At 43.6% G+C, this 26,639-nt stretch overlaps 1 protein-coding gene and 1 long non-coding RNA gene across 4 annotated transcripts in view; one reads left to right on the forward strand and one right to left on the reverse strand.

Annotated features, from left to right (window-relative positions):
- LOC146562287 (uncharacterized) overlaps nt 1-26,639 on the forward strand; it is a 77,690-nt gene that overhangs the window by 14,331 nt on the left and 36,720 nt on the right. The gene's annotated exons all lie outside the window — the stretch shown is intronic.
- The window catches only part of vps33a (VPS33A core subunit of CORVET and HOPS complexes), a 37,059-nt gene that overhangs the window by 4,768 nt on the left and 5,652 nt on the right, over nt 1-26,639 (reverse strand). Inside the window, exons 1-6 of one of the 3 annotated variants that reach the window (XM_085293911.1) lie at nt 2,616-2,849; nt 2,254-2,319; nt 951-1,078; nt 647-833; nt 435-551; nt 151-325 (exon numbers count right to left, since the gene is read on the reverse strand). In XM_085293911.1, coding sequence (XP_085150037.1) covers nt 151-325; nt 435-551; nt 647-833; nt 951-1,078; nt 2,254-2,319; nt 2,616-2,771 — 829 coding nt within the window. In that variant the 5' untranslated portion in view covers nt 2,772-2,849. Of the gene's footprint in view, nt 1-150; nt 326-434; nt 552-646; nt 834-950; nt 1,079-2,253; nt 2,320-2,447; nt 2,483-2,615; nt 2,850-26,639 lie in introns of those variants that run through there. The other 2 variants (XM_085293913.1, XM_085293912.1) reach the window with 2 other exon arrangements.

The following is a 26,639-nucleotide window of genomic DNA, read 5'->3' on the forward strand; positions in this document are numbered from 1 at the left end:
TTAATGTTCAAGCGTAATCCTGCTTTGCTTTTTGATTAAAAATAAAGTTGCAAAAGAAACAGCGGGATATGCAGATGTCAGATACAATAAATATTACTGAGGCTCAACATGCAAACATAAGAATAAGAACTCTAATTGATTTATTCATACCATTACTGATTCCGTAAATCTCGTCAATGAGACCCTCATAGGTGAGCTGTGTGGCCAGAGGGGTGAGCAGGTCAACGTTACGATCAAGGAGAAGAAGGGTATCGAACACGGGCAGAATCTGATTCTGACTGCCAGCAAACTCCCTCTTCATCCTCAACATCATGTTGGCAACGAGCTGATAACAAGCAGAGCATTTGTTTATCAGAAAACTGTATTCACCTCGCTGCTGCAGAGCCTCTGCTTTCATATAAAACAGAAATTATTGCAGGTTACACCATGCTCACCCGTGCACATTCTCCTTTCCCATATATCTGTGGAATGGTGCCATACAGAGCCTGCAAGGTCATGAGGCCTTTGGCTGTGTGGTACAGACTTGTTTGGTCATTTTCCAGGTAGCACTCCTGAGTGAGACAAAGGGGAGTAATTTATGTGTATATGAGAGATTCCACCAAAGCAAGTATATGATATATATTTGTACTCTGCAACCTGAACACACCCTGAAAGCACTTTCATACTCCATGGACAGCAGGTCCCCATCGTAGGGAATCAGGTCCAGGATATACTCATCGATGTTGATGAAAGAGGCCAGCACGCCCTGCTCCTTCAGCCGCTGTTCGCACAGCATGCTCCGCCGAGGCACGAACAAAATATGAAAGTCTCGGGATGAATGGTGTCTATCCTCACTAAAGAGTAGCACAATTCATGTTGCAAAGTGTGGATAGCTATGCAAAGTGAGAGAAAGGACAAGAAAACAAAACCTTGTCTTTATCGCAGATTGAAGTTGAGACACATACACTCACCTAGTTATATTGTCTGCAATGATGTCCATAAGTTCCAGTCTGGGCCGGACAAAAAAGATGATATTTTTGACATCAGCAGGGGGAAGCCTCCCATTCTTGAGGGTGAACATCTTTTCCACTTCATGTTCCTGAACACACCATAATAAACGACAAGTTAAAACAACACCCTCAGCAACATTAGACACATGACATTAGTGTTAAAAGAAACTAGATAATAAGACGTGGGCCTTGTCTGTTGTCTGAGTTAATTTAGACATAAATTGTGCAAACACTTCCAAAAAATAATGTGCAAATAAATACAGAATTCCAAGATTTGAAAATCCCATGAACACATATTTCTTTTACACTAAAAAAAATAACAGAAAACATAAAAGATTTAAAATAAGAAAATGGACCAAGAAAAATATTTGATTATTTTTAATTTGGCGACACCAGTACATCTCAAAAAAGGGCATGGGTATCTTTACCACAAACTGAGGAGACTAGCGGCTGGACTTTTAGGAGAGGAACACTGTACCTTTCTTGTCTGATATACAATTCTAGCTGCTCTACAGTTTCGAGTCTAATTTGTTGTATTTTTGATTTCACGATGTGCCAAATGCTTTCAGCTGGTGAAAAGTCTAGAATGTAGGCAGGATAGTTCAGTAGACTCTTCAACTATGAATGCATGCTGTTGTAATAGATGCTTAATGCGGTTTAGCAGTCTTTTGCTGAAATGTGCAAAAAGACTGCTGTCCTATCCAGTCTGGATAGGAGCATATGTCAAACCTGTTTTCAGCATTGCTAGATATGTAGACTACCAATTCCACAGGCATGAATGCAGCTCCATCAAAGGTGCAGGTTTTTGAACTCAGTGCTGATAATAAGTCAGATGCTGCCTTTCCTGTTTAGTCCTGAGGACACAACATCCACGTTTTGCAAAAATAATTTAAAGTCTTAATTCATCTGACCACAGAATAGTTTTCCACTTTGCATTTTACATTAGCAGACAGTAGCATTTCTGGATCACGTTCAACTATGGCTGATATGTACAAATCATGTTACTGACCTGTTACCAAATGTTCCTCAAGCTATTTCATTTTAGTACCAATTACTTTTCCAGACTGTTCTTCGTGTACCAACGTTTTCAGTTGTCTTGTTGCCATCACATTCAAAAGGGCCTAATATTTTTTCATTAAACAATATAAAGCTCTGACGTTTTCTATTTATATATTGGTTTAGGAGATTTGCAAATCATTGCATTCCCACAAAGCACAGCTTCTTAACATTTTTAGAAATGGGTTTGTAAACAGAAAGCACTTACCTTCAACAGAGAGTACTGAGCTATTAGTCCAAACGGTCCCGTCAGATATTCGTCCCAAACAATGGCCTAAAGTAAGAGAGTAAGAACAAACAAAGCTTTGAATCGTGAGTAAGCAGAACTGAAGATGTTCTGTCAGGCGATACTTGCTAACTTTTACTTAGCTATTAGCTCGAATATTTTATAATACGACGCACCTATACAGATATATGTCTGCGTTATCTGTACTGTTTTACACATTCAAAATAAAACTATGACTATAATGTTAACTGACAGTCTCATGGTAACGCTGAGGCTCAGAGACCACATTGAGTACCACTACCAGTGTTTGGACCACATTTCACAGGCGTATGCGGGTTTGTCACCTTGCTTCCTGCGCATTTGTCCAAAAACTCTCGAAGCTCTTTTCGTGCTGCTTCTCTCAATATGTTTAAATTCACTCTACCGTACGACAAGTGAGCAGCCATTTTTTCCTTACTAGCAGCACAACAAATCAGGTGACTTCTGCGGAGTCGCATCATGTGACCAAAGAAAGTCAAGCTAGTTCATGCCAGTGATTGTAGAAAACACCACAATTGTACCAAACACTTCCACTTCACTAATGCACCGACAAATCCAGGTCGACACTATCTGTTTGCAGTCTACGGTAATAATAAATAAAAGTTAAATGCAAAACCTAAAATAGCATAACGTGCAATACGGGTTTCACGCATGCGTAGATGTTGCTCAGTATGAAAAACAGCTTAAAAACTCATGTCTCATACCGAGTCTCAGCGTCGTTTAAATTATACTTATTAAGCGCAGACATCCACAGAATAACATCGGAAACGTTTTCTATGGGCTCAAAATGTGGTCATAAATATTTTGTACTTGTAAATCGGTTTTGTACTTGTAAAAAAGATTTGTATGTGTAAAAAAAATTTGTGCATGCGCAAAAAAGATTTGTATGTGTAAAAAAGATTTGTGCGTGCGTAAAAAAGATTTGTATGTGTAAAAAAGATTTGTGCGTGCGTAAAAAAGATTTGTATGTGTAAAAAAGATTTGTGCGTGCGTAAAAAAGATTTGTATGTGTAAAAAAGATTTGTGCGTGTGTAAAAAAGATTTGAGTGTGGACTTAGCCCAAAAAACCCCTGCAAGTTACAAATACGAATTTTGACCCTATTTTTCTTCCTTTAAACTGATTGGTCAATGTCATGTCAATCACAAATTAAACAATCCAATCAGAGAACAGATGGGTTTGGCTGTCGGAGGGGCACTTTTTTGAACTGCAGGTCCTTGAAGGGTAATCTCTATCCGGTTGTTCAGTGATGACGCGACGAATCCTACTTCCGGGTCTAAAGTAGTCTGCGTTTAATATGGCTTTTGTGTTGTTAACATGTTTAATGTTATGTATTTTCTTCTATTTGATCTCAAAAAGCTCCTAAAACAGTCAGTGATCCAGGTTGACCTCCCTCGGCTTTTATTACCGCTAATCATTTATTTAAGCTCAGTTTTTAAAACCTTAGGATGTAACTACAGCCCAGCCCATGCAGCAGTATATGAATGACTAACCTCGTATTGTGGATGGATTATCTCAGTTGTTCTCCTGGCTGAAGTTTGGTCCTTTTACAGCATCCTGCCATGCGATTACATTTGTTTCTGACCACTGAGAACACTCACGTTAACTTTTATCGAGTGGAAAAAAAGTTAGCTTGTTTATATTATGCTAACATAGCTGTGTCGCTAGCGGTCACGTAGCACATCATTATATACCAGCTAGCCCAACTTCAGTAACCCTACAAACGTCACTGCTGTTTAGTTTTCTGTCTTCATTTATGCTGGAAGTGATAACAGAGCTGTACGTTTGAATTTGTTTCCAAAACCCCGCAGTCAGGACATGCTATATTGTATTTAGATAGAAGCTAGCGAGCTAACTCCCTGCTAACTTCTAACTCCGTTAAATGTCATAAATTCCGTTTTCATGGATGCCTGGATGTTAAACTCAATTGTTACACCTGGTAGAGCAGAACGCTGATCATTTTATTAAAGATGAAAGACTTTAGACAGTTTTTCAACTCTCAGTAATGCCACAGTGATCGTTTGATATATGGAGCTGGAGCGGAGTTTAGACCCAGACACGGCTAGTGACGTCAGACTGAACAACCGGATAGGGCTTTGGAGTTGACGTCACGCCGCAATGCATTGTGGGAGCGCAGCGCCATTTTCGGGGTCTACGAATCAAAACAAACACACTGTGTTGGAACGACGACTACAAGAAAGATGCTTAAAAGCAGCTCAAAAGAGAATGAACTGTATAGAGACCGATTGCGTAAAGAGGCGAAGCAGCGGTACTTGCAGAAAATAGCGTGCATTGGAAATGTGGACCCGTATGACATATGGCCGTGGAGTAGAAACCCCGAACACCTAGCGCTATTGACGTAGCCTGACATATTTTCGTACCTTGTCTGTGGAGTCAGCGCCGTACAAGTCGTCATTCAAACAAAGGTAAGTCAGCTCGAGTACAGCGAGTGAAATGCGTTTGATTTCCCTCCAAACATTCAGATTAGTGCAGCATAAATTCATTCATGAGGGGAAATTACAGTGAGAACATGTGGAGGCTGTTAGGTGGATAACATAGTGAGTTCAGTGCATTGATGTGACATTGTCCTGAAGGATTTAGTTATTCTTTATGGTTAAAGAAATTGCACTAATTTATTCATATTTATTATAAATAATCCTAATTACACATCTTGCTTCCATGTTTGTATCCTGTGTCACTAAAAATACATTTTATTTTAGTTTTATACATTGATTAATGACCTGCAGAATATCCTTATCATATTAAGTGATTCATAATTGTCACTTTATGCTTTCTCCATCTCTAAAGTGATGACATCCTTGCATTACATACTTTAGGTTCATTTTCTGCAGGCAGGTTTCTGAAAGAGAACAGGCAGATTTACACTATAACATGCAGCGTTCTATAGATGGACACATAAAGAAATGAAAAATGACATGTATGTGCTAACTTTCTAAACACTTTGTTACATTTATGATAAAGTAGATTAAACACATTTACGTCGGCCTTGGCTCATAGTTCTTGTCTTTAAATGAACTTTGTGTGTGTTTCAGGTCCTGCACTCTCAAAGACTGAATGAACCAGCATTGCAGCCATGGGTCACTGTGAGCATCACAGGGAAGGTTGAAGCCGCCCACTGCACCTGTATGGCCGGAGTCGCAGAGACCTGCAGCCATGTCGCTGCTCTTCTGTTTAATGTAGAAGCAGCAGTGTTGATCTGTGGCACAAGGACTGTTACAGATGAACCTGCATACTGGGTTTTGCTGGGTAATGTGACCAAGATACAGCCAGAGGTTGGCCACTTCTCCTCTTCAGCTGCCTAAAAAAAGGCTCTTGATCAAAACATAAACAGACCATCTGTAGTGACAGGTAAAAGGAGCCGTCCTCAAAAAAGAAAACTCCCACCTGCTACTGTGGAGGAGTTGTCACTGCTATAATGCCATAATGTTTTATCTAGGGGTCTAGATTTATGCCTGAAGTGCACTGCCGTGTAAATAATTTGCATTTACTGAATATGTACTGACTGAGTCACACTGTTCAAATGTTGAATAAAGAAACAAACTAATTTTTGCCTCTTTTTTTATTTTTATTAAAACCACTTTATAGAACATCACATCAGTAACAGTGTAAAATCCATGTCATTTATAGTTTACAAATGACAAAATGTTTACACAAAACCATGAGTGTTTACATGATATCACCCACTACTAACATTACTTTATTTACTGTATCTTTTGAAAAAATAACAGCACAAGACTTAAGAACATTTATCAGAAGCAGGTTTCATTCTTCCCTGGTTTTATTATCACACTGTTCACCAAACGCAGCAAACCTTCACCATCTTATCCAGGAGGGTCAACTCTTCACCCTCACATGGAAGAAGTAATCTGATTGGCATGGTGATGTTTGAAGCAGGTCCCTTGTGTAGCGCTGGGACCCAGTCATGATATTTCATCCATTTCATCGGCTGGTTTGCTGCAATAATGCCAAATAATTAGCAACTCTATAAATAGAAGGTAGTTCTGCAAAATCACTCAGTAGGATGTTTGTTCTAATTTGCTATGACCTCAGAGTGCATTGAAAATGAAACTAATAGGCTATAAAGAGTGATATGAACATATTTAGAACTTACCGGAATGAAAATGTCTGGAGCACCAACAGATATTTGGAGATGGAAGAGAGCTGCACGTCAGCTCGTCTCACAGCTGCTATCCAGGCTAGACGCCTTCGTTTGGTAACATCGATACACGAGCTGCCTCATGTTGCTTCCAGGTTGGGAAAGAATGAAAAGATAAACCCTTTTCAAGCTTATTCTCTTGCCGGTGTTGTGCAATCGAACATTGCAGCCGACCACACAGCAAATACGAACCATGGCTGTTGTGTGTGCCTTCGCTCCCTTTTCACTTGCGCTAGACCCCCAAAATGGCGGATTGGGCCAAAATCCTTTCCACGCCCACCCCCGTGACATCACGCTCCAAAGCCCTATATAAATATCCGATAGCAGTTAGGTCCCCTTACTTTCAGCAGCTGTTGAAAGGATAAAGTTGTGGTATGTCAGTGGTTAGAAATACCATTATTACTTTAGGATTAGTTTAACACAACGTCAGGGCTGACCCAGGACCATTGCTGTGAGTCACAGCGCGCAGCATAAAAGTCCCTTCACATCGGATGCAGGATGTGCTGCTAATGCTAATTGCTAACTAAAAGCAAAGGATCCAGAATTTGTTGCTGGCTGCTGAGCTCTGTGGGTTTTTGCAGCAGCTCTACCTGTACTAGATGCACCTGCTCCTTGTTGTTTTTATCGCTGACTTTATGTGAACTACAAGAGTTTCTGTTTTTTTTGCTAGTTCTTCAAATGTTCAATAAAAACATGTATGCTAATTCATAACGAAGAAAGCTTTGTAATGAAGACTGTCATTTCCAAAACACTGCCCCCCCCCTGCCTCCGCAGCACTGTTGAAAAGGCTGCGGAAGTCCCTGTATTAAACACGTAGTCCTGTGACACAAAAATCACCAAACTCGGACGACCACAGACTGTTTTCCTTCGTGGTGATGAAGGAAAACGCTGGGTTGGCATGTAAAAGGGCATTTATTCCCTTCAAAGACCTGCAGTTCAAAAAAAGCGCCCCTCCGACAGCCAAACCCATCTGTTCTCTGATTGGATTGTTACATTTGTGATTGACGACATTCACCAATCAGATGAAAGGAAGAAAAATGGGGTCAAAATTCGTAGTTGTAACTTGCAGGGTTTTTTTGGCTAAGTCCACACACAAATCTTTTTTACGCACACACAAATCTTTTTTACGCACACACAAATCTTTTTTACAAGTACAAAACCGATTTACAAGTACAAAATATTTATGACCGCATTTTGAGCCCATAGTTTTCCGTTCAAGTATGCTTTTTAATACGATGAAGGAAGCGCAGAGAAGGTACTATTTTAGTCCTCCTGTACTCTTTTTGCGAGTAGGTGTGACAACCAATGACAGTTTTCTACTGTCATTGGCAATAACACGTACTTTTATTTTTGGGGGGAGGAGGGGGTGACAGAGATTGAAACTTTACTGATAAATTCTCCAAGTAAAAAAATACCATCCATCCATCCATTCGCTTCCGCTTATCCTTTTCAGGGTCGCGGGGGGCGCTGGAGCCTATCCCAGCTGTCATAGGGCGAGAGGCAGGGTACACCCTGGAAAAAAATACCAGCGTCCACAAATGTCACCTTTTTTTTTTAAATATTAAACTTTATTAAGAAACAGTATACAGAACATGTATACAATTAGTACAAAATTAACATATGCCAGGGGGTGTGATACAAAGAATAACAAACATTCAAATAATTTGTAATTACTACAAATAGTAATAGTTTTCATAGCCTTTTTGTTAATGAATCGATTTTACGTTATCCAAGCCAGAATCGATTTTAATCGATAAATCGATTATAAAAACCCACCCCTAGTGAAGATGTTTTGTGCTGGAAATTCCACAGTCGACTAAATCTCACAAACTCACCGGACGTATACTGTGGTCCATTTTCTGAAACAATAATGTCCGAGATGCCCTGTCTGGCAAGGTGAGCCTTTAACTTTCTAATCACTGTGGTGGACTTAGTGTCCGGGAGATAGTCAATTTCCCCAGAAGTTTGAATAGTAGTCCACTGTGATAAGGTAGTCCTTGTTGTGGAATATAAACAGGTCTGTGCCCACCTTAGCCCATGGTCTAGTTGGGATCTCATGTGGGACCAAAGTCTCTTTCTGCTGTCTGTAGTCAACTGACCTGCAGATGTCACACTTAGTCACATAAGTCTTAATTTGTTCGTTCATGTCTGGCCAATACACACACTCTCTGGCTCTCTTTAGACAACCTTCTACGCCTAGGTGTGTCGAGTGTAGTCTACCTATGATCTCCTATCTCTTGGTATTCAGGACAACAACACGCCTCTAAGCACAAGTCCATCCTGACTACTTAGTTCATCCTGGAATGAGAAGTATGGTTTGATGTCACTGTCAATGTCTCTTTTGTCAGTCGGCCAACCTCTGTGCATTGTATCAATGAGGATCCTTAGTGCTTTGCCCTCTTGTATAGCAGTCCTTATCCTGTTTAGTATGTCAGGTGAGATGGGTGCATGAGTGACCATGTTAATTAATGCTCTCTATTTCCTCCTCTATGGAGCCCTGCGGTGAGCACTCTGGAAGATATACCGTACTCAACGTGTCTGCTAATAACATGTCTTTCCCTGGCACATACACCACATCTAAGTCGTATTTCTGAATGTGCATAAGCATCCTTTGCAACCGTTTGGGTGCACTCAACAACGGTTTTCTTACAATGGTCTCTAAGGGTTTGTGATCATTCTATACTACCACTTTACGACCATATGTGTACTGATGAAACTTCTCCATACTGAAAACTACAGCCAAAAGCTCTTTTTCGATCTGGGCATAACCTTGCTCTGTACGTGTAAGTGCTCTAGTCGCAAAAGCCACAGGCTTATCCTTTTTCATGAGCGCTGCACCTAACCCTTTGTCAGAAGCGTCACATTGTACTGTCAGCTCTTCCTCTGGGCAGTAATACTTCAGGACTGGAGCCTGTGCTATAGTCTGTTTCAGTCTCTGGAATGCGTCCTCATGTCGAGTCGTCCATTTCCACTCACTGTCTTTGTGTGTCAGTTGTCTCAGTATGTCACAGTGGTCGGACAGATGTGGACAAAACCTGCTAAGTAGTTCACTATACCTAACAGTCTCTGTACTGCCTTCACGTAGGTCTGGGCATTTACTCTATAGCCCTAACCTTCTCTGGGTCTATTTTCAGACCATTGCGTGTCAGCTATTGCCCAATGTACATAGTCTAGTGATGGTAAATTCGATTCTTTTTACTAAATCGAGTTTCAACGAGTCACTCACCAAAGTGAATCGAGTTTTTTGAGTCATTTGAGTCACTGAGTCAGTTGACCAGAGAGTGCAAAAAATGTACATTTTCACTCAAACTTAATTTGTTTCTCTTTTCATGTAAATCCTACTGCTAAGATGAGTGATTGAAAAAGAAAATCAACTATTTTTATAGAGCAAAGAAGAGCAAAAAAAAAAAAGATTTCTAAAGGGAACATCTATTTTATTTATTTTTTATTTTATTTTATTAGTATTTTCCTCAAATGTGTCAAATATATGGCTGTATCCCAATTCAGGGTCTGCAGCCTTAAAGGCCGCATTTTAAGGCCGATTACGTCACAGCAACGCGACAAAGGCTGCTCGAAATGCGGCCCTCAAATGCGTCCTTCATTTCCTTGAATTTTAAGGATGTGGCAGTGTAGAATTCATGGCCCAACATATCCCAGACTTCATAGCGCGGCGGTGGGTGTGGATAATTTTGCAGAAAAAAACGGTGGAAGCGGAGCGGCCGAAGAGTAAACTTTTAAAAGTAAGTATGAATATTATGTAACTTACTTATGTGCAAATGTTTAATAATGAAGAACATTAAAATATTACTGTTGGCCACATGTCGGCAAAGTTATGTAACATTAGCGATGTTTGTACTTTCAGCGTTAACTTGGTTTTAAAGCCTTTACTTTAAAATATACCCTGTTCAATATTTGACCTTAATCTTACAGAGAATGTGATGATTTTATGGACAATTAAAGTCAGTCATATATCCACAAACAGAACAAGCTGAAAGTCAGTGATGCCGCTCGGCTTGCAGTCCTGAATATCACGGCACAAGCAGGATTCACTGCACTGTTAATGTTAGCTATGTTATATTGCTGCCTCTGTTCCGTGGTGTCGAGCCAAACGGACTTTAACGTGTGTTTGAACGACCTGATGGTGTGACAGGTTGAAGGACTACTGCATATAAAACTGTTCAATTAATACTAATTCATATCAGTTGATATAAGGACGAAAATAATGTAAATATGGTAAGAAAATGGTTAAGAGTTTATTATTTTTCATATTATATTAATGGCTTTCATGTTACTTAAGAGAACTACAATCTATACATCAGTGATCGGCTAGTAAGCCTTTTCTGGGATCGATTAGTAGTGTCTCTATTCTCCACTAGGGGGCTTTCACATGTTCTCCTCACTGCAATAAACTACTGCATGAGAGACGCAAGTCATAATCACTCTCGTGATTCTTTCCCCCCTGTTTTCAGGTAAAAGTGTTTAAAAGTTGATATATCTCCAATGTGTACACTGTTAAGATATTTAAGAGGTAATCCTTCATTGTGTTGTAAGCGTTAGAAGCATTATATTACAGTTTTGTGCACATATACATGGCGGTTTTGAGCCTCAGTTTTGTACTGTGTAATGGCCATTAAGATAACTGCAGGAGCTAAAAACGCCGCAATTGTCAGCCATTTTGTCAGGAAACCTGCTCAAGTATATGTATAGTAAGGACTTTAGTATTTCGGTTTATTATTTAGTGTTTTTCTTCCACCATGTGACATTTAGCAGTACAGAATGTGAAACGTTTCTGCTCATTTTCACTGCAATAAACTACTGCATGAGAGACGCAAGTCATAATCACTCTCGTGATTCTTTTCCCCCTGTTTTCAGGGGTGTAACAATGGTTCACTCGTTAAACTGAAAGAAAGATGCTGTAATCACAGGAGTCGCACATGTGTCCACTGTACCATCTGGGAACTCTTCTTGTTTAGCACTCGTAATAACACAAACACTAAATCCTCGTTCTGAGACTGTCACCTGTCTGTCTGTCCTGCACTCTCTCTGTTTTTCTTTCTCTCTGATTGTGGAATAAAAGTATGAACATGTATTCATAAGTTACACTTGTGTTTGAATCCTTATCACACATTTGATTTCCATGTGTGACAACTGCTAACCAGATTCTTACTCTGGATGGCACTACCTTGGCCTCCACTGGGAGGAACCTTGGAGTCCATTTTTGAACATTTTTGTCTCAGAGTGATGCTGAAAAACTAGTTCATGCATTTATTACTTGGGCTACTTGGACTACTGTAATTCATTATTATCAGGATGTCCTAAAAACTCCCTGAAAAGCCTTCAGCTAATCCAAAATGCTGCAGCAAGAGTACTGACAGGGACTAGAAAGAGAGAGCATATTTCTCCTGTTTTGGCTTCCCTTCATTGGCTTCCTGTTAAATCCAGAATTGAATTCAAAATCCTGCTCCTCACATACAAGGTCTTAAATAATCAGGCCCCATCTTATCTTAATGACCTTGTAGTATATCACCCCATTAGAGCACTTCGCTCTCGCTCTGCAGGCCTACTTGTTGTTCCTAGAGTATTTAAAAGTAGAATTGGAGGGAGAGCCTTCAGTTTTCAGGCCCCTCTTCTGTGGAACCAGCTTCCAGTTTGGATTCGGGAGACAGACACTATCTCTACTTTCAAGATTAGGCTTAAAACATGGTGCTCCCTGCAGTACTCCAGAGCTTCCTCCCAAGTCTTTTCCTGCTTCACCACTGCTGGACTGTAGCAGAAGAAGGTTATTTTATATAATAGGCTTGCATCATACCACTTGCTTTCCCACATACAGCCATAGTCTTCACGACCCAGAAGATAGTCATCAGGCTGACCTGGTTCCCACAAATACCAGGTTGGTGCTCCACCTCCTGACCACAGCCATTCTTTTCGGTTTGAGGAATTTCTTACCAGTCCTATCCAGATAAAGTCATTGACATTGCTGGAGAGCTGCTGAAGTTTGTCATTATCCTTCTCATTACTGACAGGGGCCAGGTCTGTGTAGTGCTGCCGACAGTAAGTCTGAGCTTTAAGCCAATTCATTTTGTCATTAACGTGAATGTACTTTGTAAAAGTTCCAAACAATCCCATCAGGAATAGGATGCAGGTGAAGATCTGATCCATTGTTGAATTTCTCTAAAGGGTTCAGCAGAGAAATGAGGATCCAAAGAGGTTTTGTAAGATATTTGCTGGAGATGTGAGCTTTGCATGTCAAAGCATATTTACATGTCAGGGCGGCCCTTTTATCCATGCTGTAGTACAACACAAGTTGAATGAAACAGTCACTTCAGATGTGGAGGTTGAAAATTTGTGATTATTGATCATCTGAATTTCATTGAGCAAAAAATTTGAAAGAACCTGAATAAAAGTATAAAATTAATCTGTTTCATCAACTGACTCAATAGGAATGTATCTTTTATTTTAACCTTCAGCTACACACACACATGTCACAAGGAGGACATATTGGTAATATAGCTGTTTTAGGTTTTTTTTCAGTTTACCCAAAGTTAACAATACTTGGAAACCATTCATATGCTTAAAGAAATCCAAGGTTAATAGGAGAAGCTAGACAAACATCTTTTTTGCATAAGACAAACTGACGTGTTGTTGGTTCCCATTACACAAACAAATCACAGTTTTCGGGAACAAGGCAAAGTATTTTTCCATATTGTCATGTCAACCTTCTGGGAAACAAATGAACAGGTCAAGAGAATAAATTAAAAGAGGACTGAAAATGGTCCTTATATTTTTTGAGAGGGATTTAATTAGTTGGGTTTTTCTTGTATTTTCCTATTTTTCTCCTTTCTCTATTCTTTCTTGTATTCTGCATATTTCAGATCTGCCTTTCTATACATAATATAAATAACCCACAGCAGACCCCATGACAACTTCATGCTTTTCAGCATTTTTCAACAGTATTATTTCATCCTGGTGGGGATCCAAACAGTTTGGAAAATATATGCTGGAGATGTGAGTTTTACCTTTCGGCTGGCCTGGGAACGCCTTGGTATTCCCCCGGATAAGCTGGAGGAGGTGGCTGGGGAGAGGGAGGTCTGGGCCTCTTTGCTTAGGCTGCTGCCCCCGCGACCCGGCCCCGGACAAAGCGGATGAAGATGGATGGATGGATGGATCATTATATAGTAGTGGGCGACTGATATAGCTTTACAGCCAACCCGTTCTCACTCCCAAAGCGTAACATTTTACGCTAGGTGACAAATCGTCACCATATTACGTTTTCGGCTACCCACCACGTTCCTAAATGACGACCTCGGAAAAAAGAGGAAATATGAGAACCGTCTGGACTGAATCTACACATGTTCGCTCTTTTTCTTCAAATCGCTTAGAAACACGCTATTTAACATCATTAAAGTCCTGGTTAAAGCCAGGAATAAGGTTATGGTCAGGGCTAGGGATAAGGTTAGGTTTAGGACTGGAATACAGGGCTGGAACGTCTATTACCGCCGGAGCGTCATTGCACTGGATTCCAGCCATAACCCGCCGCGTACCATAAGAACACCGAAGGTCTCCTTTCGCGTTCCTCAGGAACGCCGCGGGACGTGACAAAACGTCGACATGTTACGCCTCGGGAGTGAAAACGCTCTGTTACAGCCGGGCCACAACTGCTTCTCTGGGCTACCTTTACAGAAGTGATGCTGCTTTGCCTTTTTATGTTCTTTGTGCTTTGTCTTTTTTTTTTTGCCAACTATCTTCTTTTGTTTAGGTTTTCTTCTGCCCATTTCAGTAACTGGCAGGGAATTAATTAGCTTGAGTCACTTTTTGTCTTATGCACAACTAACTTGTTTGAATGTTTGATCTTTGCACATTCCTCTGGCTTTTTTAGGTTTAGGTTTTTAGATTAGCGTTTAAGCGCTGGGAAGTTATCTGCTCAGAAGAGAAAATGTAATTTGTTTTGTGTTTGTACATTTGGTTTCTCAACGTTTTATTTGTAAATTCTCATTTTTTGTGTTACACCACTTTTAGGAGGCCATTTTTCTAGCTGCAGATAACCAGTGTTTTTCTGCAGTAGTGCTAACCACAGAGGGTGTGTATTTGATTTTTGTTTTGGATACATTAATAATTCGTTTTCTTTTACTCGGAAGCTGAAGAGCTAAAGTGGAGGTGACTGGGCGTTGTCCAGTTTCCCTTATGTGAGGAGAAAACTCTTAGGAGGCAAGAAACACAGACTCAAAGATTTTACATGTACATGGGCGATGCCCCGACACGATCCGATCTGCACCAACGTGTGCACTATGTGTGTGTCACAGAGGAATCACTCTAGTTTATACTCGAACAACAATAGGCGTGGCATGTATAGAATTCAATAACAACTCCTTAAAAGGAAAAACCGTTAGCTTATCTGTTGAAACAGGAGGTAGCTGTTTAGCTGTCACAGCACTTATTTTCTGCACACAATGTCTCACTTCCCTTTCCTGCAGTTGTACAACTCATAAGCTCTTCTTCCTTTAAATGAAGCTACAAATAAACATAACACAAAACTCAAAATCTCCCAACACCTTACAATTGTAAAAGGTTTTAAGCTCCCACTTGCCACACCAGCATTCTAGTGTGTGTGTGTATGACATCATTGCTTCCTCACTCTTTTCCACATTTTCCCCTTCGTGTTGCCACATATTCATGATATATTTATTAACCGTACATACTAACATTCAGAAGGTGAAAGCTTACATATTAAACCTTTTGAGTTTAAAGTAACTGCTGTTAGGCAGCTAAAAGTGTTTAGGTGTGTTGAAGAAAAACCCTATGCCAAGTTAATAACTTTGACTCACAATAACTGTATTTTATCAAACAAATGAGGCTCACAGGGTGCTAAATTTGGCAGTTTTCTTTCAGAAGTCCCAGACTTCAAGATGGCGCCGAGTATGGCAGCCTCGTCGCGAGCTCCCCCATGCAACAGCTTTTTTCTGTGTTTAATTTTACTTTTCCTTCATTTTTTCGCGAGTAGCACATGTCTCCTTGTGTACGACCGACAAACCTTACTGGACATAAAAGACGGTCTTTCTTATAACTTTCCGGAGTTCAAGTTTTGCAACACGGACGCTCCGTTTGCAGACCCCCATTCATCTCACCTGAGACGCCTTTGTTCTCTGGCCCTGGAGGCCGCAAACGCCGACGCAGAGGGAGAAGATCTGGCGTTCTGGTTCGACTGAGACGGCGCACTAACAGACCACCGTTACCCAGTTTATTACTGGCTAATGTGCAGTCTCTGGAGAACAAGCTGTGCGAGCTTCGGGCACGGATCTCATTCCAGCGAGAGATGCGGGACTGCTGCGTGATCTGCCTCACAGAAACCTGGCTATCGGACAAGGTACCGGACTCCGCAATACAACTACCGGGGTTCTCCGTGCATCGCGCGGACAGGTCACAGGATCTTACTGGGAAAAGCAGAGGCGGTGGTGTATGTTTCATGATCAACAACAGCTGGTGTGATTATGCGAACGTGCACCCGGTCAAATCCTTCTGCGCACCGGACCTGGAGTACCTGATGATTAAGTGCCGGCCATTCTGGCTACCGAGGGAATTTACAGCAGTGATTATTACGGCTGTTTACATTCCCCCACAAGCCGACACTGACGAATCACTCAGGGAACTGTACAGCGCGATTAGCAGTGAGGAAACCGCACACTTTTATCACGACAGGGGACTTTAATAAGGGAAACCTGAAGAAAGTCTCACCAAAACTCCACCAACACATCCATTTCAACACTCGTGGAGACCGGCTACTTGACCACTGCTACACCTCTTTCCGGGATGCGTACAAAGCCCTCCCCCGCGCCCCATTCGGCCAATCAGATCACCGCTCCATCCTGCTCCTGCCCGCCTACGGGCAGAAGCTGAAACAGGAAGCTCCAACTCGGAGGGCGGTGCACCGTTGGACCGACCAATCGGAGTCTGTGCTGCGGGACTGTTTTGATCACGCGGACTGGGAAATGTTTCACGTGGCTGCTAGGGACATTGACGAGTACACAGACTCAGTCTGCGGATTTATCAGGAAATGCGTGGAAGATGTCGTCCCATCCAGAACAGTTAAATCCTTCCCAAATCAAAAACCCTGGATTAACGGAGATGTTCGCGCGGCACTGGTGGCACGGAGCACCGCCTTTGCTTCCGCGAACACATCGGACAACAAACACGCACATTACCAACTCCGGAAGACGATCAAAGCAGCCAAACGTGAGTACAGGGACAGGGTGGAGCAACAGTTTGACAACCCTCGGAGTATGTGGCAGGGACTAAACACGATCACAGACTTTAGAGGGAAAACCAGCACACCGCAGACCACGGCCTCTCTGTGTGAGGATCTAAACGTATTCTACGCTAGATTTGACACAGCGAACACCATGAGACCGGACAGTGTGCGCACCGCGGATGACGTCAGTGCGCACACTGTGTCTGAGGAGGATGTGCGGAAGTGCTTCAGGAAGGTGAACGCGCGCAAAGCTGCGCGGATCAGCTGGCTGGAGTGTTCACACACATCTTCAACCTTTCCCTCTCTCTGTCTGTAGTCCCAGCCTGCTTCAAAATGGCCACCATCGTCCCTGTACCCAAATCCTCCACCATCTCTTCACTGAACGACTGGCGACCTGTAGCCCTGACCCCCATCGTAAGCAAATGCTTCGAGAAGCTGGTCAGGGACTTCATCTGCTCTGCACTACCCGACTCACTGGACCTTCTACAGTTCGCATACCGCCACAACAGGTCCACTGATGATGCCATAGCCCTGACACTACATACTGCCCTGTCACACCTGGAGAAGAGAGACACGTATGTGAGAATGCTGTTTGTAGATTACAGCTCAGCATTCAATACCATCGTTCCCTCGAAGCTGGACAGGAAATTGCAGGATCTAGGACTGAGCAGCTCCCTCAAAGCTGGATCCTTAGCTTCCTGTCTGACAGACGCCAAGTGGTCAGACTGGGCAGCATCACCTCATCCCCCATCACACTGAACACTGGTGCTCCACGGGGGTGTGTACTGAGCCCTCTCCTGTATTCACTCTACACCTACGACTGCACGGCCACTAACAACTCCAACATCATTGTGAAGTTTGCGGACAACACTATAGTGGTGGGTCTTATCACCAATGGTGATGAGACGGCCTACAAGGAGGAGGTCAGCGCCCTGACCCACTGGTGTCAAGACAACCATCTCACCCTCAACGTCGCAAAGACAAAGGAGTTGATAGTGGACTTCCGGAGGTGCAGAGAAGTACACACCCCCATCACCATCAACGGCGCTGCTGTGGAGAGAGTGAGCAGCTTCCGGTTCCTTGGTGTACATCTGGCTGAGGATCTTACGTGGTCAGTACACATAAACAAAACAGTGAAGAAGGCGCAGCAGCGCCTCTTCTTTCTCAGGAGACAGAAAAGATTTGGCATGAACCCCCGCATCCTCAGGACCTTCTATCACTGTGCCATTGAGAGCATCCTCACTGGATGCATCACCACCTGGTATGGCAACAGCACCGCCTACAACTGCAAAGCTCTCCAGCGAGTAGTGCGGTGCTCTGAATGGATAATTGGAGGTGAGCTTCCCTCCCTCCAAGACATCTACAGGAAGCGGTGCCTGAGGAAAGCGGGGAGGATCATCAAGGACTCCAGTCACCCCAGCCATAAACTGTTCAGACTACTTCCCTCAGGAAGGAGGTTCTGCAGCATCCGGTCCCGTACCAGCAGACTGAGAGACAGCTTTTTCCATCAGGCCATCAGACTGCTGAACACGTCATAGACACCTCACCTTCACTACTGGAACTTCAACATTATGCACTCCATACTGTACAGTAATGCCACTGTTTTGCACATGTCTCAACTCTGTATATTTTTTATAGATTTTATTTATTGTTTACTCTATTTAATTTGTAAAATATGTGTACACACACACACACACGTAGAAAATATTTAGTATACACATCCAGAAATGCATATACTATTATATATTGTACATATATTTATTAGTTTCAGATGTAGCCATTCTTGTATTTTGCTCGTTTGTGTTATTGTATTTTGCACAACTCTGTTGCATGTGAAGCTCGGACACAAGAATTTCACTCACATGTACTGTACCAATGTACCTGCACATGTGATGTGACAATAAAAGTGATTTGATTTGATTTGATTTGATTTTGATTTGACTTAGAAACACTTTGAACCCATTGTAGCATTCCAGCCGGACTTTATTCAGACGGTGCACTCAATGATCATTATCATATTTCTCCAGCTTCTCGTGTTCCTTCTTCCTGATATTGCTGTCATTCGGAACCGCTACATCGATCACTACAGCCGTCTTCTTCTGTTTGTCTACCACCACTATGTCCGGTTGGTTAGCCACCACCATTTTGTCCGTCTGTATCTGGAAGTCCCACAGGATCTTAGCTCGGTCATTCTCCACCACCCTTGGGGGCATCTCCCATTTTGACCTCGGGACTTCCAGGTTATACTCGGCACAGATGTTCCTGTACACTATGCCGGCCACTTGGTTATGGCGTTCCATGTATGCCTTGCCTGCTAGCATCTTGCACCCTGCTGTTATGTGCTGGATTGTCTCTGGGGCATCTTTACACAGCCTGCACCTGGGGTCTTGCCTGGTGTGATAGACCCCAGCCTCTATGGATCTTGTGCTCAGAGCTTGTTCTTGTGCTGCCATGATTAGTGCCTCTGTGCTGTCTTTCAGTCCAGCTTTGTCCAGCCACTGGTAGGATTTCTGGATATCAGCCACCTCCTCTATCTGCCGGTGGTACATACCGTGCAGGGGCCTGTCCTTCCATGATGGTTCCTCGTCTCCCTCCTCTTTCTTGGGTTTCTGCTGCCTGAGGTATTCACTGAGCACTCGGTCAGTTGGGGCCATCTTCCCAATGTATTCTTGGATGTTCGTTGTCTCATCCTGGACTGTGGTGCTGACACTCACCAGTCCCCGGCCCCCTTCCTTCCGCTTAGCGTACAGCCTCAGGGTGCTGGACTTGGGGTGAAACCCTCCATGCATGGTAAGGAGCTTTCTTGTCTTTATGTCAGTGGCTTCTATCTCCTCCTTTGGCCAGCCTATTACCCCAGCAGGGTACCTGATCACGGGTAGGGCGTACGTGTTGATGGCCCAGATCTTGTTCTTACCATTCAGCTGACTCCTCAGGACTTGCCTGACCCTCTGCAGGTACTTGGTGGTTGCAGCTTTTCTAGCGGCCTCTTCATGGTTCCCATTCGCCTGCGGGATCCCCAGGTACTTGTAACTGTCCTCTATGTCTGCAATGTTGCCTTCTGGTAGTTCAATCCCCTCAGTTCTGACTACCTTCCCTCTCTTTGTTACCATCCGACTACACTTCTCCAGTCCGAACGACATTCCAATGTCATTGCTGTATAGCCTGGTAGTGTGGATCAGTGAATCGATGTCTCGTTCACTCTTGGCATACAGCTTGATGTCATCCATGTACAGGAGGTGGCTGACAACTGCTCCGTTCCGTAGTCGGTATCCGTAGCCAGTCTTGTTAATGATCTCACTGAGGGGGTTCAGGCCTATGCAGAACAGCAGTGGGGACAGAGCATCTCCTTGGTAGATCCCGCACTTGATGGTGACTTGTGCTATGGGCTTGGAGTTGGCCTCTAGTGTTGTACGCCACATCCCCATTGAGTTCCTGATGAAGGCTCTTAGGGTCCCATTGATCTTGTACAATTCTAGGCATTCCAGTATCCAGCTGTGGGGCACTGAGTCATAGGCCTTCTTGTAATCAATCCAGGCAGTGCACAGGTTGGTCAGTCTGGTCTTGCAGTCTCGGCTGACTGTTCTGTCTACCAGTAGCTGGTGTTTTGCGCCTCTGGTATTCTTGCCAATTCCTTTCTGTGTCCCGCTCATGTATTGACCCATGTGCCTGTTCATCTTAGCCGATATGATGCCTGACAGGAGCTTCCATGTAGTACTGAGGCAGGTTATTGGTCGGTAGTTGGAGGGGACCGGTCCCTTCTTGGGGTCCTTGGGGATCAGGACCGTCCGACCTTCGGTTAGCCATTCCGGGTGTCTCTCGTTAACTAGCAGCTGGTTCATTTGTGCTGCCAGACGCTCGTGGAGTGCAGTCAGCTTCTTCAGCCAGTAGGTGTGAACCATGTCGGGCCCTGGTGCTGTCCAACTCTTCATACTGGAGACCCTTTCTTGGATATCTGCCACTGTGATGGTTACTGGACCCTGTTCAGGGAGGTCGCTGTGGTCTGCCCTTAGATCCTCTAGCCACTGAGCATTGCCGTTATGGGTTGCATCCTTCTCCCATATGCTCTTCCAGTATTGCTCCGTCTCCAGCCTTGGTGGTGCTGTTCTCTTATTGTTCCCTTGCCACTGAGAGTACACCTTTGCTGGTTCTGTGGAGAACAGCTGGTTTATTCTCCTGCCTTCTCTCTCTCTGGTGTACCTCCTCAAGCGGCTGGCCAAGGCTGTGAGTCTTTGCTTGGCAGTTTCCAAGGCCTCAGGTATGGACAGCTTGCTGTATTTCTTAGGCACCTTATTTGTCTTACCTTTCTGCAACTCCGTTAGTTGGCTAACCTCCCTCCGTGCTACTTTGATCTTGCCCTCTAGCCTCCTTCTCCATGGAGGGTACTGCCCCTTGTCGCTGTTCAACTTGTAGCCAAGCATCTCACTGATCACTGCTGCCGTATTGTAGATCAGCTTGTTAGTGTCGGTGATCGTGGTTGTAGGTATTGCCCGTAGTGCTGCATTAACATCATCTAGCAGACCTTCTGAGGGTACTTCACGTAATCTTGGTAACCGGCTACGGGGGATCCAGGTTTCAAGCTTGGCCATGATCCTATTTTTCAGGTCAGTTCCTCTCACACTCAACAATCCTTCTCCTATCGCACCTTCTCCTATCGCATATATATATATATATATATATATATATATATATATATATATATATATATAAAAACACCCAGCACGCCCCTGCGGGCGGTTTATCCTTCAAGCTCGGGTCCTCTACCAGAGGCCTGGGAGCTTGAGGGTCCTGCGCAGTATCTTAGCTGTTCCCAGGACTGCGCAGGACCCTATATATATATATATATATATATATATATATATATATGTAGTATATACATTGGGTGAATGTGCAGTAGTAGCAGCAAGCAGGTGAATTCTGTACATTAATATGAATAGACATCTAATCTACAAAGTGTCATGGGTACACATAAAGGGATCAAATATATAGTCTCACTCACTTAAAACTTTTAATAAGTGGTACACCTTGGTGCTCTTTCTCCTTTAAGTGTGTGGTTACCGCACTTTACATTTCAGAGGCAGGATCCTCTTGGTCCCCTCCCTCCGGCCTGGCACATATGATAATCAACAGTAATGTTTAGAAACTGGCTGGTTCAGCCACCCACTACTACATGAAGTACCAGTGTTTCCTTTTTCTTTTCGTTTTTTTTTTTTTTTTTTTCAACAATACATTATTTTTACATTCTTTTTTAGGACAACTTGGTCCACACAGTTTGTCTTCATCATACATCTACATTTGGGTCCTCATCACTCCACAACTCAGCTGTTCAATAAAGAAATTATGAATTACATCAATCTACCTTTATAAACATAAATGAACTAGATTATTTCGATTTCGATTGTTATTTATTTTAATTAAGATAAAAAAAATTAGTCTTTATCGGTCAGTGAGGTAACATTGAAGTGTCAGCTGCAATTACCCAACATCACTTGGACTATATAAACACATGCAAGAGATCAGTTAGCATATATTCATGCCAGAGGATGAGCCACAGGGAGGCACAAGTTAGTCTTTAGTCTGTAACTGCCCTGCAACTGTTTTTCCGGTAGAAGCACATCCAACAAATGCCTGCGGCTACACAAGAGCTCGGTTACATAACAGAAAGTTCCTTGTTTCATTAACCTTCCTGGCTTTTTAGCTAACGTAAGCTAAAGTGGCAGTGTCTGTTTTTGTTTTTGACGCTGTCGCCGGTACGAGATTCCGGAATGGCACCACTTACCTCAACATCCAGCTGTGAAAGCTGCATCAACCTGAGCCAAAAAGTGATCGAGCTGGAACAAAGGATATCCACGCTATACCAAATCCAGGGGGCTGAATGCGAACTTGACACGATCCTCCTTGGCAAAGCTCAAACCACCGCTACTAGCGCTGAGCTAGCCGACACAGTGCACCATCCAGCTGCTGTGTCCCAAGATCCCGCCAACAGTCAACACAGGCTCTCAACTAGCGTCGCTGGTGCTTTTGCCAAGGACGAGAACTCCTGGTTTCAGCTAGGGGCCAGACCCAAGGCTCTGGTCAGCTCCACTCCACTCCAACCAGCGCCATGGACCATGGTTGAGACGCGTGGTGGCTGCAGAGGGGGCAGGAGGATCCGTCTCTCGCACCCTTACCCCTCCGGCGCGGTAGTATTGGAGAATAAATTCAATGTCCTGGATCCTGTGGACTTTCCTCCTCTGACCGCTAGCCCTCGCCATCCCGCTGTGTCGCTGAGGTCTGCGCCATCTCCACCACTACGCCCCCGGAGCCGCGGCGGGCAACCCGACGCTGTGGTGCAAACCCACCGCGGAGAGCTGTGCTTTACCCCGGCTCCTCGGAGAAGAGGACCCACGGCGCGGCTACCTGGGAGTCACTCACGCAGTCCGGCTGGCGCATCTCCATCTGAACACCCCCGGTGTCGCGGCGCGGGCGTCTCAGATGGCCAACAGCCCTCGGTGGCACCTCCTCTCTCCACGCTGGTCCTCGGGGATTCCATCGTCAGGAACGTGCGGATGAGGGGGGCGCTCACGCTGTCGTTCCCGGGAGCCACTGTTGTTGACATAGTGGACAGAATTCCCAACATTCTGGCTTCCCACCCACAGGTTAACCGGCTCATCATCCACATCGGCACCAATGACATCCCCAAACAGCAATCTGAGCTGCTGAAGTTGGACTTCCTCGAACTCTTCAGCCTCCTTGGTCAGTTGCAGGTGAGTGCTTTTATCTCTGGGCCCACCCCCACCTGTGGCAGAGGGATAGGCCGTTTCAGCCGGCTGCTCAGCCTTAACACCTGGCTTTCCTCTGCCTGTATCTCCCACGGCGTGGGTTTTATTAACAACTTTGATGCCTTCTGGGAGAGGAGGCATCTTTTGGGGGCAGACGGGCTCCACCTCAACGCCTGGGGACGCCGTTTGCTGTCCGCCAATTTGGCATTTGGCGTGCAGCACTCCCGCACATCGCCACTGTCTGCCACTGACTGATGTTCCCCTGGTCCCAGCTCCTATATTTGTTCCACTTTTAACAGTAATACACAAAACTCTGGACTAGGACCTTTCTCTCCCACAGTCAACACAATACCCGTCATAATCACAAACAGAGAGCAACAGAATTATCATAAATCCAGTAACTCCAAAAACATTAATAACCTCCGGCCTCTTCAAAAATATCAACATCCATTCAACTCTATTGTCAATAATCCACCAGTCTCAATCAGTATGGCACTTTTAAATGTACGCTCTCTGTCGAACAAGTCTTTTATTATTAATGATTTAATTTTAGATAATAAACTTGACTGTTTATTTTTAACTGAAACATGGCTGGGTTCGGATGCACCAGTTGTTCTCACTGAGGCCTCCCCACCAAATTTTAATTTCTCTTTTTCTATTAGAAGTGGTAAGAGAGGTGGTGGGACTGCATCTTTAGCCAACAACACACTCACCACCAAACAAATTTTATTTGATCATTTTACCACTTTTGAATTCCATGCTATTGTTTTCAGCAGCCCTCCAGTTTTATCTGTCACAATTTATAGACCACCTAAAGACAGCGCTGCTTTTATCAAGGAATTCTCAGAATTTTTAACAAACATACACTCAAAATATAACATGATCATTTTAACCGGTGATTTTAACCTGCACATAGATAATCCTTCTGACCCTGCAACAAAAGAATTCTTAAACATTCTTCACTGTTTGGATTTTATCCAGCACGTCACGCAGCCGACTCACAACAGAGGACACACTCTGGACCTGGTCATCACCCATGGGCTGTCCACCAGCGTGTCCTCTGTTGTTGACTTGGCTGTCTCTGACCACTACTGTGTGTTTTTTAACATCACCGGTTTTATTCAGCGGAAGACCTCAGTGCGAACTGTGAGGAGGCGCTATCTAACCTCTGAAGTGGCTGCAAATTTCACCAGGGTTTTAGTCAAATGCCCCCCTGTGATTTTACCTGCACCCTGCGATTTGATTTTTAGTTATTTTAACAGCAAACTGAAGAAAAGCCTTGACTCCGTTGCTCCACTCACCACCAAAAAGATTAACGTAAAACATGCATCACCCTGGAGAAACGAAGAAGTCAAAAAACTCAAAAGAAATTGCAGGGCAGCAGAAAGGAGATGGAGGAAAAATAAAAATAATATCAACCATCAAATATTTTCCGAGCAACTTAAAATGTACAATAATACATTAAGGAAGTCAAGAAATTCATACTTCGCCAAAATAATCAGTAATAACAAAAATATGGTAAATGGCCTGTATTTGTATAGCGCTTTTCTAGTCCCTAAGGACCCCAAAGCGCTTTACACAACCTGTCATCCACCCATTCACACACTGGTGATGGCAAGCTACAATGTAGCCACAGCCACCCTGGGGCGCACTGACAGAGGCGAGGCTGCCGGACACTGGCGCCACCGGGCCCTCTGACCACCACCAGTAGGCAACGGGTGAAGTGTCTTGCCCAAGGACACAACGACCAAGACTGTCCAAGCCGGGGCTCGAACCGGCAACCTTCCGATTACAAGGCGAACTCCCAACTCTTGAGCCACGATCGCCCGCTCAAAAATAATCCCAAGGTCCTCTTTTCCACCATAGATCATTTATTTAACCCTGATTTTAAAAGCTCCAAAAGAACCCCCACAGACTCACTCTGTGAGCAGTTTGCAGACCACTTCAGGGGAAAGATCAGCGCCATCAGATCTGATATTTTATCTAATCGCGATATGATTGTAAACACATCTGAGGGCTCGATTGTACCTGAGGAGACACTGGACAGCTTTGCCCTGGTTAATGCTGAGAATCTTCAGAAGGTTTTCTCCACAGTGAGACCCACCACATGTCTTTTAGATCCAATCCCCTCTTCACTCTTTAAAACACTTTATGGATTTTTTGAGGCTGAGCTTTTATACATGATGAATTGCTCTCTTCAGTTGGGTGTCTTCCCTGCTGCCTTTAAAACGGCGGTGGTGAGGCCCCTTCTGAAGAAGAGCAATTTGGATTGTAATGATTTTAATAACTACAGACCTGTATCCAACTTACCATTTTTAAGTAAAGTCTTAGAAAAACTTGTTTTTACTCAGATTACTGATTTTCTCAATGATAGACAGATCCTGGAGATATTCCAGTCTGGATTTAGGGTGAACCACAGCACAGAGACGGCTCTCCTAAAGGTTTTAAATGATCTTAGATGTAACTGGGACGCCCAAAAGCTCTCAGTCCTGGTGCTACTGGATCTAAGCGCAGCCTTTGATACAGTAGACCACGCTATTCTTTTAAACAGACTAAAACACATGGTGGGCCTCTCTGGTGCTGTACACAACTGGTTCACTTCCTATCTCTCTGACAGATCTTTTATGGTGAGTATGGATACATGCTCCTCTAAGATCCATAAAATGACATGTGGTGTACCTCAAGGGTCGGTTCTAGGCCCTGTACTTTTTAATTTGTATACGTTGCCTCTCGGCGGTGTCATCAGGAGGCATGGAGTGAACTTCCACAGTTACGCTGATGACACGCAGCTGTACATCTCCGTGTCTCCTGATGACACCAGACCAATGGATGCCCTTTTTAACTGTATCTTAGATATACGATCTTGGATGGCAGAAAACTTTTTACAGCTTAACCAGGACAAGACTGAAGTTTTAATTGTCGGTCCTGAGGCTCAGAGAGAGAAACTCTTGTCTAAATTAGAGGCATTTTCACTATGTCCTTCGCTACAAGTGAAAAACCTGGGTGTTATTTTTGACTCTGAGCTTGGTTTTATCCCACATGTTAAACATGTAACCAAAATTGGATTTTATCATCTAAAAAATATAGCCAGAGTCCGCCCTATTCTCTCTCGGGCCAACACGGAGATGCTGATGCATGCTTTTATTACCAGTC

This window comes from Mchenga conophoros, linkage group LG12 (genome assembly GCF_057382185.1).
Source record: "Mchenga conophoros isolate Kocher_MC1m ecotype Shallow Benthic linkage group LG12, M_conophoros_male_GT1.1, whole genome shotgun sequence".
Taxonomy (NCBI): Eukaryota; Metazoa; Chordata; class Actinopteri; order Cichliformes; family Cichlidae; genus Mchenga; species Mchenga conophoros.